Below are 12,444 nucleotides of genomic sequence, written 5' to 3' on the forward strand. Positions count from 1 at the left end.
CTTCAGTCCTCTCATTTTCTCTTTTATGTAAACCTCAAAGAATCTATTCACCCCCATACAGAAGACAGTGTGGAGGCAAAAGAAAAAGGACATATGTAACTAGTTATTTATTGAAGTAAATAAAACCATTTCTGGTGTCTATTATCTAACGCACTGCAGTAAATGAATTCTACACCTCATATCTAGGAAAACTTTAAGTTTTCTCCCTGACAGTGATGAAGGTGGGATACATAATTTCATCAACATTTTTTACCATGAACTTGAACTGATCTGTATTAAGAAATTGCCCTTTTTCCTAGTTTTGGACTTAACACAAATGACCTGTTATACTATCTAAAATGTGTGAAATTCAGCATGGAAGTAAACTAGAGGTGAGACCAGAATCTATTTTTGGCAGAATTCCCTTCTACATGCCTGAGAGGTACGAAAACTGTGTCCTTATTGAATACCCACAAGCTAACTAGATTTTATTTCTTTCTATGTTGAAGTACCTAATTCAACATATTTGTGCTCTGCACATGTTGCTAGGCTTTTATTAATCACGTTTCACAATATATTCAGGATAGAAACTTCTCTAAAATCTTGTATAAAAGAGATAGAAGACATACAAAAATTATATAGCTGCCAAGGAATAAAAAGCAAATTAGTAGAACTTTAGAAAGAAATGTTACAGGCCAGGGGTAATGGCTCACACCTGTAATCCTAGCACTTGGGGAGGTCAAGGCAGGATTACTTGAGGCCAGGAGTTCAGGGTTTGAGACCAACTTGAGCAAGAGCGAGAACTGGTCTCTAAAAAAATAATTACCTGGGTATGGTGGTACACAATACTCCGAGCTACTCGGGAAGCTGAGACAGACTCGGGAGGCTGAGACAGGAGGATTGCTTGATCTCAGGAGTTTGAGGCTGCAGTGAGCTATCATGACGCCACTGCACTCTAGCCTGGGCAAGAGAGTGAGACCCTGTCTCAAAAAAAAAGAAGGAAGGAAGGAAGGAAGGAAGGAAGGAAGGAAGGAAGGAAGGAAGGAAGGAAGGAAGGAAGGAAGGAAGGAAGGAAGGAGGGAGGGAGGGAGGGAGGGAGGGAGGGAGGGAGGGAGGGAGGGAGGGAGGGAGGGAGGAAGGAAGGAAGGAAGGAAGGAAGGAAGGAAGGAAGGAAGGAAGGAGAAAGAAAGAAAGAAAGAAAGAAAGAAAGAAAGGAAGGAAGGAAGGAAGGAAGGAAGGAAGGAAGGAAGGAAGGAAGGAAGGAAGGAAGGAAGGAGAGAGAGAGAGAGAGAGAGAGAGAAAGAGAGAGAGAGAGAGAGAGAGAGAGAGAGAGAAAGAAAGAAAGAAAGAAAGAAAGAAAGAAAGAAAGAAAGAAAGAAAGAAAGAAAGAAAGAAAGAAAGAAAGAAAGAAAGAAAGAAAGAAAGAAAGAAAGAAATGTATAAGAAACTGATTATGGAATTCATCCAATGGACCACACTTCCTCCAAGTAAACTGGAAAAATAACATTCTAAATTGAAAACCAAAGATTCTGAGAAACAAATAGTTTTAAGTGTCAAGAGGTCTTTATTGAAATAATAGCACAATTACACTTCTAATACCCTTTCTACTTGTATATAATAGACTGAAAATGCTTGCTACATACAGTGCACAGACAGTTCAATTAGAACCAAAACAACTGCATTTGAAATAAATAAAATAGCCTATTTAATAATTTAAAGTAAAATTACTGTACAATATGAAAATAAAGATACATAAATGTTAAGATCTACAATGCCATAGAAATAAAATCATTACTCTGCGTTACACAAAACAGTGCAAAAAAAAAAACCCAAATAAGCTTTCGGAGTGCAAAGTTTAAATTTTCCATTTTAAATGATCATGCAGACATAGCATTTGAAGCCATGCTATGGTCTATGACAAAGTTTTTAATTTTTAAGAGGAAAAATGCTAGACATTAAATTTACTGTACCATCAAGTGTTGCATCACATAACTGCTGCAGTTCTGCTTCTACAGTGCAGTTTGGAAGGGAGGTATCTTGTTGCATTCAAAAAATTGAAAAACAAGTTTCTGAAGCAAACACATTTACCTTTTAGCCTGAAACAAAATTGTGTGACAAAATAGTAATCATATCCCTGGGTTTAAGAAAAAAGAAAAGGCCTATACCCTTAATGAACTAAGAAGCAGTTTTCCATTTATCTTTAAACTCCATAATGATCCTCAAGTGAAAATAACCATGTAACTTTTGAGTGGCATATAAAATTCTGACCTCTAGAAGACAAGTGATAACAATATGGGATTGTGAGAAGAGTAAAAGTAATTTCTGAACACCTATGTTTAATCTGGATAGAACCTGGTTGCATTACATGTAATAATATCATTGAAGTTCAATGTTTATATAAAACTGTTATTTAGGCAGAGACCAAGGAATGCATTTAATACTAAACCGTAAACACATCATCCACCTCAACTTGGAGTGCACACCAACAACATAAGAGCTCTTGCATAGACTTTGGCAACGAGACTACATATATCAGGTCACAGCAGCACGAGCTCACAAGGAAGACTGAAAGCACTGCAGAATAACACCACCCAATACCTCTCAACAGTATACATGGGAAGAAGGGGGCCTCCTCATGCTAAACCACTTTCCTGGACAGTCTATGTTCTTCAGATTTGTAATTTTTACAAGTCAATAGTCTTAAGTCTCTGTGCTTTCACTGCATAGACTGACATGAGTTGTACTCTATCCATTGTAAGTCCAGAGGGTTACAGTTCTGTCTGCAGAGGACGACAGGAAGGAAAGATCTTGGGTGTGCCATCTGCACTGAATCACTTTGTCCTTGTGCTCCCCCACCACCATGATAGGAAGCTGCTTAGTGAGGTCCCCTAAATTAAAGAAGAAAACAGATGTTGATTTACAAAACAAAATAAGTATATGTACAGATTTAACAGACTTCTTGTTACTATAAGACATTACAGTATAAAAAATCCTAAACTGCATTAATACAATACATTGAAAGGTTTACACAGGGACAAGTCACTGAACATCTACTCATGTTAGTAGTATTTAGTAACACATACACAGCAACATCTGACACAGCTGCCACTCTCTCCTTGAAACTCAGCTTGACTTCTCCCTGATTTCAGTGTCATTCCATCTTAGTGGTTTCTCTTCTCTTCCTGACTTTAAAGTTTGGTGAATCCCAGGACTCAGACTTCAGATTTCTTCTGTTCCCTCTCTACCTAACTTCCTATGAAACTGCATCTAGCACTGTGATCTAAATATTTAGGATACATACACATTTCATCTCCAACCTTGGCTTCTTAGCTGAGTTGTTGACTAGTATCCAAATAGTCATTTGGCATCTCACTTGATTGCCTGATAGTCATTTTAACTTGTCTAAAACCAAACTCTTGATTTTCTTCCCTTAACCTGTTCTGCCCCTCACCCATCTTCCTCATCTCTCAATTAATGGCACCATCTGGTTGCTCATGCCAAAAACCTAGGAATCATCGATTTTTTTCCCTCACTCCCCAAATCTAATCCAAACAAATTAAAATATATCCCCAATTGAGTCATTTCTTGCTATTTATACCTTCACCTCTACCATGTCAGTCCAAGCTACCATCATCTCTCACCTGAACTATTCCAGTAGCCTCTTTGCTGACATTTATACTCTACTTCTTGACCCCCTTGCAATCCACTCCCCTTATGGAACTCAAAGTTATTTAAAAATGTAATTCAGATCATATCACTCCCTGGCTTAAAATTGTCCAAAGGCTTCATGTTATACTTTTTCAAATGCCTATACCTCATCAATGATAACATATATACCATTCTGGAACGGGATGCTGATAATGGAGGAGGCTATGCATGTGTGGGATGGAGGTATATGGGAATTCTCTATGTCTTTGTCTCAATTTTGCTGTTAACCTAAAACTGCTCTTAAAAATAAAAGCCTATTTTTTTAAAAAATGCCTATAAAACCCTACCTCTGATTTATTGTTCTGTCTCTGTCTCTCTCTCTCTCGCCTGGTTCACTAAGTTCCAGGAACACTGGCTTCTTGCAGTCATGAACATGCCAAGTTTGTTCCTACCTCAGCACCTTTATACTTATGCTCTTCTCCTAGGGTCCTGGCCTGGCTTGTTCCTTCTCTTCATTCAGGTCTCTGTGCAAACAGCATTTCCTTGGAGAGACCTATTCTAATTACCATATCTAAAATAGGCTTCCCCTGCCTACCTAGTCACTATCTTCTACTACCAGGCTATTTTTTTTTTTTTTTTTTTTTGAGACAGAGTTTCACTCTGTTGCCCTAGGTAAAGAGCAGTGGCATCATCACAGCTCACGGCAACCTCAAACTCCTGGGCTCAAGCGATCCTCTTTCCTCAGCCTCCCAAGTAGCTGGGACTACAGGTGTGTGCCACAACACCTGGCTAATTTTTTCTATTTTTGGTAGAGATGGGGATCTCGCCCTTGCCCAGGGAGGTCTTGAATTCCTTACCTCAAGTGATCCTCCTGCCTTGGCCTCCCAGAGTGCTAGGATTACAGGCATGAGCCACTACGCTTGGCCTACCATGCTAATTTTTCAAATAGCACTTACCAATACCTAAAATTATTATTGTTTATTCGTTTACTTTTTATTGACATCTAAAATATAAGCTCCATCAAGGAGGGAGCTGTCTTATTCACCTATATGTCCCTACTTGGTACACAATAAATATTTGCTTAATGAATGTTTAAAAATAAAACTAGATAGAGAAGACCTAATTGCACAGACAATACACTAATGATTTTTTTAAAGTAGAGCTAGTAAGAATACATAAATCCATCATTTATCTCATAATAGAATATGCTATAACTATAATAAATGTTGATTTTTAAAATATGTTAAAAACTAACAATAAAAATAAGGCTATTCATTGTTTATTTAATAATTTTCTAGACTACATCTTAATATAGTCTCAGTAATCTGTTCAGTAAATAATATAAAATTAAGATTTGAAAATATTATATAGTCAATCACACAAGATTAACAAAAAATAAAGGTCTCAAGTAGAATAGGAAAGTAAAAACAAAGAGAGTAAAAGCAATCACCTTGTAGGTCTGTCACTTTTATTTTCATATCATAAGAGCCCGTTAGCAAGTAGTGAGCTCCAGGGGAGAAGCGAACAGAGCGAACATCACTGGAATGAGGGTGATAACTTTGTACCATTCTTCCTCCTCTTATGTCATACAACATGCAGCTAGAATCTTCTTGACCTGTGGCTAAAAGACGGCCACTGGGATCTACAGCTACAGATGCCACGGCACTGCCTGTAGGGGGGGAATGAAAGCTTAAATATAAAAAATCAATATACCTGAATTACAACATAGCTAATTATGTTCACTGAACCATATACTAATGATTTAATGTAGCTTATCAATACTGTTCAGTTATGGAAAAATCCAAATTAAAAATCAACCAATAAACACTTGTGCCCTTTTTTTCCCTGTAATTTGGTTTTGAAAATGTGTCCTTTTTTTTTAGGGGCAAGGCATAAAGCAAGATTCTGTAAGGAATGAGAAAGTCCATTTTTTGTCATTTGAGAGAACCCCCTGGAACAGCATCATCTATAGTACAATAAACGAGCCAGGCTGGAGAAACCACTTTTCCTAATCCAGTGTTTTCACTGCTAGGTAAATCTCCAGACATATTCCTATACCCAGCTAGAGTGTAGTTGGGGGAACAAAAAATTCAATAACAAAAATATATATTTAAAAAATTTTTATTCCTTCTTTTCTTCCCATCCCCTTTTTTAGAATTGGGCAACAATTTATTCTATAAAAGAGAATGACTGTTCCCCAAAATATATTTCAAAACAACAGTGTAAGAAATGCCCTAAAGCAACACATGATTTACTACCAATAGGAAATGAACAGAAAATAAGCTGTGAGTCCGAAGGTTAGAGCCCAACTCTAGACCACTTATTCCCAATGAAGGTAATACCTTGCTTCTCAACCTTTTGGCTAAAGCCAATGAGGCAATTGTACCCCTAAGGGGACACAAAATGGTTCTTACGGGTTCTTCCTTTCAGTTCCTGGAACATGCCAAGACCTTCCCATCTCCAGTGAATTCAATGGTATTTCCTTAGCCAGAAATGTTCTTGTCTTCTCATGGTTAGGTCCTTCTTAGCTCTTAGCTTCAGTATCACCTGGCCAGAGTTGCCTTCTTAACATTAACAGTGGTTTGTGGGCCCTCCAAAACTCAACCCTGTTCAATAAAATCTTATTTCCTAGTATTTAATTTCTCTTATTAAGAAAAAAATTAATTTTCCTCCTTAAGGGAGGGCACAATTATGAAAACTAGGTTGAATAACACTGCTGTAGACCAAAGAGGTCTGGGAAGACTTAACAGAAAAATAGGACTTACATTAGATCTTGAAAAACAGTAAACAGTGTAAGAATGTGCGTGTATACATATATAAACACACACATGTACACATGTAATTGAATATTTTCTTGAAATTTTGACAGAGAAGAGGGCTATTATAAACAGGAAGAATTACATGAGAAAAGGTTTAGGGGGAAAAGTATTAAACGCTCAAGGGCAGGTGGGTCAGTATGGCTGGAGCTATTCAGTTTAACAGAAGTTAACATGAAAAACAGCTGGGAATTGAGATATAAAAAGGCACATTAGGGCCAGACAGACCATCAAGCACCCTAGATCTCAAACTGCAAGAGTTTAAACTTGTTCTTGTAGATAATGAAGCATCACTTCAGGTTTCTGTTTGGTTGGTTTTTTTTTTGAGACAGAGTCTCACTCTGGTGCCCTGAGTGCCATGCCTAGCTCACAGCAACCTCAAACTCCTGGGCTCAAGTGATCCCCCTGCCTCAGCTTCCCTAGTAGCTGGGACCACAGGCACATACCACCACAAAACAGACTAAATTTTCTATTTTGGGTAGAGACGGGATCTCACTCTTGCTTAGGCTAGTCTCAAACTCCTGACCTCAAGCAATCCTCCCACCTCAGCCTCCCAGAGTGCTAGGATTACAGGCGTGAGCTACTGCACCTAGCCCAAATACATAATTTTAAGAATAAGACTTCAGTGATAGAAAATAATGGTGGGGCCCCAATTAGGGCAGTCAGAGAAGGCCATTCTGGCCAGGTGATAGTGAAGTTAAGAGCTAAGAAGGACCTAACCCTGAGAAGACAAGAAGAAGAACATTTCAGGCTAAGGAAATAGCATTGAATTCACTGGAGAGGGGAAGGGCTTGCCACGTTCTAGGAACTGAAAGGAAAAAAGCAAGTGATCTGAGATGAAACTAGAAGGGCATGCAATGCCAAATTAGGAGAGTCTCGTAGGCCACGATAAACAGTCTGCACTTCAACCTAAGAGAAATGAAAAGTCACTGAAGTGTTGTAAGGTATGAAGTGACTGGATTTGTTTTTACAAAAGAGTACTCTGACTTCTATGTGGATCACAGACTGGAGGGGGCAAAAGTGAAAGTGCATAGTCTAAGGAAGCTATTGCAGTGGTTCATTTGAGAGAGAGTGGTGGTTTATGCTAGAGTGGTGGCAATAATGTGGAAAAGTAGATGGACTTCAGACAAATTTTTGAGGCAAAAATTCAATCCATAAGCAAAACAGGATTTGCTTATGGAATGAATACTGGAGGAAAGAAAAGAGGGATTCTGAAAGACTCCAGGGTTTCTGGCATGTACAACTGGTGGGTGGTACTGCTTAGATCAGGAGGTCAGGGGCAATTTTGTTTGTGGCAAGAGGTCATGAATCAGTAGTTTGGTTTAAGACATGTTGTGTTTGAGATATAAGATATCCAAAAGGAGACATCAAGTACATGGGTTAGAATTATGAGCCTGGCATGTATAGGTTTGGGGCTAGAGATAAAAATTTAAAGTCTTTCAGCATATGAGTTATACTTAAAGCCAGAGAATGGATGCAATCATCTAGAGAAAGAAAGGAGACTAGAGTCTCGAGCCCCAGGGAATGCCAGAATTTAGAGGTTGAGTAAAAGAGGAAGAACCAGCGAAGGAGTAATTATCCAGAAAGATAAGAGAAGAATACAAAGTCCAAAAGAAAAGTAGAAGAGGTCAACTGTGTTGCATGTCACTGAGAGTTGAAGTAAAGTGAGGATACAAAAGTGATTTGAAAGCCAGTGCGGTGGCTCACACCTGTAATCCTAGCACTTTGGGAGGCCAAGGCAATCGGATTGCTTAAGGCCAGGAGATCAAGACTAGCCAGAGCAAGATTAAGACCTGTCTCTACAAAAAATAAAAAAAGTAGCTAGGCATGGTGGCACACACCTGTAGTCCCAGCTACTTGAGAGGCTGACAGTTGGAGGATCACTCGAGCCCAAGAGTTTGAGGTTGCAGTGAGCTATGATGACAACACTGCACACTAGCCAGGGAGACAGAGCAAGACCATCTCAAAAAAAAAAAAAAAAAAAAGTGATTTGACAACATGTACTTGTTGGTGATCTTGAAAAAGCCAGCATTTGTTAGAATGGTTGTGGCAAGAACCAGGTTACGTTAAAGACTAAGGTGAGGAAATGAGTAACAGTATACATAGGCAAGACTTTTGAGACATCTAAGTAAGAAAGGGAGCAAAAATTGAGGTGAGAGCTGGGCGGGGAATAGGAGGTTAAGAGAGTAATTTTTGGCATTGCCAATTCTATAAAATTTGCCTTGTGTATTCTTTTTATGTTCGTGGACGTTTTTCTACACTTTGATTCAAACCAGATGTAATTTGTTATAGCAAATTTGAGTCTCTACATAGTACAGAAGAGGAGGAGAGCTCAGTCACTTTTTCATGTGCCTTTCCAACTCCCATCATCCCTCATCCAAATACATTCTTCCTCTCTCCACACCTTTTCAATATTCGTATATCCATTTTGGTTAGATCAGTAGCCATTGTCTACATTATACTAATGAGGGCAATGCTATTTTTCTTTAAAAGGCTTATTGAACCATTTGGTTCTTTAAACTTATACATTAATTTTGATTATGATACAAACTAAACTTTAGTAAATCAATCATCATGGACTCAAATTTGCCATAACAAATCATATCTGGTTTGAATAAAAGTATAGAAAAGGTCCATGAATGTAAAAAGAATACCCAAGGCATAAAAAAATACATACACACACAAAATTAAAAATTTAATGCAGCCCTTTTCATTTGGAATAGTGCCATAAAATTGCTATTAAAAACTGCAAAAGGAAGTGGAAGGCCAAGGCAGGCAGGAGGATCACTTGAGCGTAGGAGTTCAAGACCAGCTTGAGCAACATAGCAAGACCCCATCTCTACAAAAAATAGAAAAATTAGCAGGTCATGGCAGCATGTGTCTGTAATCTCAGCTACTCGTGAAATTGAAGCAGGAGGATCACTTGAGCCCAGGACTTTGAGATTGCAGTGAGCTAGGATCATGTCACTGCACTCTAGCTCAGGCAACACAGTGAGACCCTGTCTCAAAAAAACAAAACAAACAAACAAAAAAAAAAAACTACAAAGGCAGAAAAGGTACTCTAAAATAAAAATAAAGACAATGGCAGAATTCTGTGTCACTCTTAGATATCAGTGTTTTGAAAGGTGATATGATACAAAGAACAATAGCCTGGGTTTACGTGGAATAATCCAAGACTTATTAAGTTTAAAAAGCAAGATTTGTATTATATGCTACCATCTGTATGTGTGTGATTCATGCATTTGTGTTTATGGGAAAAGGAAGATTACGATATATATAAACTTTCTGGTTATATATTTATAGAATAGTTCTAGAAGAATAAATAAGAAACTGGTCCTTTAGTGAAAGAACCAAGGAATAGGAATGGAAAGAAAACAGTAAAATCTTTTGTTTAATTTCAACGTTTATCATATGCATGCATTTAAAAAAATGTTTTTAAAGGTCTGAGTTCTAAAATAGCCCTGCTAACAGATAATTTGGAACATTATATTTAATTTCCCTGGGCCTTGGTTTCCTAAGCTGAATATTATTTTTACAAATAAAGTTAACAGATAAAAGCATTTTGAAAGAACTGAAAGTAATCAATAAAATAGCAAGTATTTATTTCACCATTTTTTCTAATTTTTTTTTTAACCACAGGGGAGAGGAAATAGGCTAGTGTAATTTATAAGGTTTATTTCTCATATAAATTCATTTAAAGAAAAACCTACCAGTTCCATGAAATGTTGTGCCAACAACACGAACACAGCTTGGTACTCGAAGATCCCAGAATCTAACAGTCTTATCTTGGGAACCAGATGCAATCATCCAGCCACTCCAGGTATAAAGTGCTAAAATATGCCCTATAAGAGATCAAATACTCAGTTATTACCATGGGAGAATACCTTTCCATAATATATTCAAAGCTAAGTACTTCTCATTACTGGGCAAGTGATTGTCTGGTTAATCAAATATACTATGTGATAGAGATTTTCTACATATATCAAGTAGATTAACAATTTTTCAAAAAAAATTAAAATTCAGTGAAATACACAACATCAAAACCACACTGAACAAACTCAGTCTTTCTTTAGTGACCCCGTTAGTACAATAGGCTCTTTCAGTATTTCAGGACATCATGATTAGCACTGAAACAAAATTACCATTATCATTTGAAATTATGGCAACTTTTCCATGGAGGAAGCACAGGCTTGTGGGGTTAGATTACCAGCTTTTGAAGAGGCAAACCTGGGGTTATATCTTAGTTTGGCCACTTATTAACTTTATGATATTGGACAAGTCATTTTATCCTTTCATCCTATAAAATGGGGATAAAACTTCCTACCTCATAAAGTGGTTGTAAGGATTATATTAAGGAATTATGTGTATAACTAAAGGATTTAGCATGTAGGGAAATATCAAGGTTAGCTATCATTGTTACAGTGGTGTTATCCAAAGTTCACAATTTCTTTTTTCTTTAAAGAGACAGGGTCTCTCCCTGTCACCCAGGCTGGAGTGCAGTGGCCCCGATCATAGCTCATTGCAGCCCCAAACTCCTAGGCTCAAGCAATCCTCCTGCCTCAGCCTTCCAAGTAGCTAAGATTATAGGCACGCACCACCATGCCTGGCTAATTTTTTAAAAAATTTTTTTGTAGAGACGGGGATCTCACTATGTTGGTCATGTTGGACTTGAACTCCTGGCCTCAAGTGATCCTCTCGCCTCAGCCTCCAAAAGTGCTGGGATTACAGGTGTGAGCCACCGTACCCAGGCTCACAATTTAAATTTTAGAAATAAAAATTTCCTGTCTTGAAAAGATACATATTGATGAAATATACCCCATAAATGAAAATGCAGAGAAGAAAAAAAGCACAGGTTGAACAAAAAGAAAAGCAGCACTTGAAACTGATATTACATACCAGTATGTCCACTCAAAGCATGGAGGCCTTGTCCTCTTTGACAATCTGTTGTATAAATGTTACAATCCCCTGCTCCAGCACTTATTAAAATAGCTCCACCGCTTTCTGGGCCTTCCATAAAGGCCAAGTCTCTAATTGTCCCATCATGCATACTAAACTCCAGATCTGGTCCTGAAACAGCAATAAGAATTAAAAGAAAAAAAAATTCTGCTCAACTTACTGTGATAACTTGAAATTGCTAAACTGCCTTAAAACTGGTTAAGAAGAACGGTGTGGTGGTATGGTTTATATTTTCATTTAGGGATTGATATCATATGCAGTTTTGCTTTCCTGGGCAAAGAACTTCAAGAAATCAAGACAGTTATTACCATCCCTAAAATAGAGTTAATTTGTACAGTTACCTTCTTGTCTGTTATCCCGTAGAAAAAGAAAGACAGATGATTGCTAGAAAATATCCATTAATACAATTTTGATAGTTATGTAACTTGTTTTTCTGATAATTTTCTAAAGCTCAAACATTACCTGGCCACCTGTAAGGATTTACTAAAAAAGAATAATGCCTCATGAATGTATCTAAACAATTAGAATGTAAAGAAAAATTCTTTAAGATTCTTAGATTTCATTAAAGACAATACAGAGACACAACATGGAGAAAACATAAGGTGTACACTGGTCAGCTAACTGCTGCTTACAAACTTGGGCCCTACCTGTTGCATTACAAGTCTCTGCATTGAAGGGCAGCACTTTAACGTATTTGTCATTTGATCCTGTTGCTAATAACTGTCCACAAGGGCTCCAGGCCACACAGTAAATGGATCCTTTATGATGTTTATTCCTTTTAAAACGTACCACTGGCTGCTTAGGAGTGTCATGTGCGCTGAAAAACAAAATTACAGAAAGTTATTTCAATTTCTTGCTTGCTAAAATTAGTTAATATCAAGTTCTACATTATGGTTGTTCTTGAGCGAGGGAGCAAAAAGAGTATCAGGCTACAGGTTACTAACCGTTTTCAAAATCGTAGAAGAAGTAAAATGAAAAGCATATTTATACATCTATAAAGGAAAACTTGTCTCACATACCCCAATGTCATTATTACACAGAACTA

General features: G+C 37.6%; 1 protein-coding gene across 5 annotated transcripts in view; it reads right to left on the reverse strand.

The window, feature by feature from the left end:
* Nucleotides 1–1,523: 1,523 nt before the first annotated feature.
* Nucleotides 1,524–12,444, reverse strand: part of LOC123634982 (WD repeat-containing protein 47) — a 59,802-nt gene continuing 48,881 nt past the window's right edge. For 3 of the 5 annotated variants that reach the window (XM_045546691.1, XM_045546689.1, XM_045546690.1), the window contains exons 11-15: nt 12,047–12,216; nt 11,340–11,516; nt 10,154–10,285; nt 5,078–5,296; nt 1,524–2,867 (exon numbers count right to left, since the gene is read on the reverse strand). In XM_045546691.1, coding sequence (XP_045402647.1) covers nt 2,725–2,867; nt 5,078–5,296; nt 10,154–10,285; nt 11,340–11,516; nt 12,047–12,216 — 841 coding nt within the window. In that variant the 3' untranslated portion in view covers nt 1,524–2,724. The remainder of the gene's footprint in view (nt 2,868–5,077; nt 5,297–10,153; nt 10,286–11,339; nt 11,517–12,046; nt 12,217–12,444) is intronic. The other 2 variants (XM_045546693.1, XM_045546692.1) reach the window with 1 other exon arrangement.

The sequence above is a fragment of the Lemur catta genome, chromosome 3 (assembly GCF_020740605.2).
Source record: "Lemur catta isolate mLemCat1 chromosome 3, mLemCat1.pri, whole genome shotgun sequence".
Classification (NCBI taxonomy): Eukaryota; Metazoa; Chordata; class Mammalia; order Primates; family Lemuridae; genus Lemur; species Lemur catta.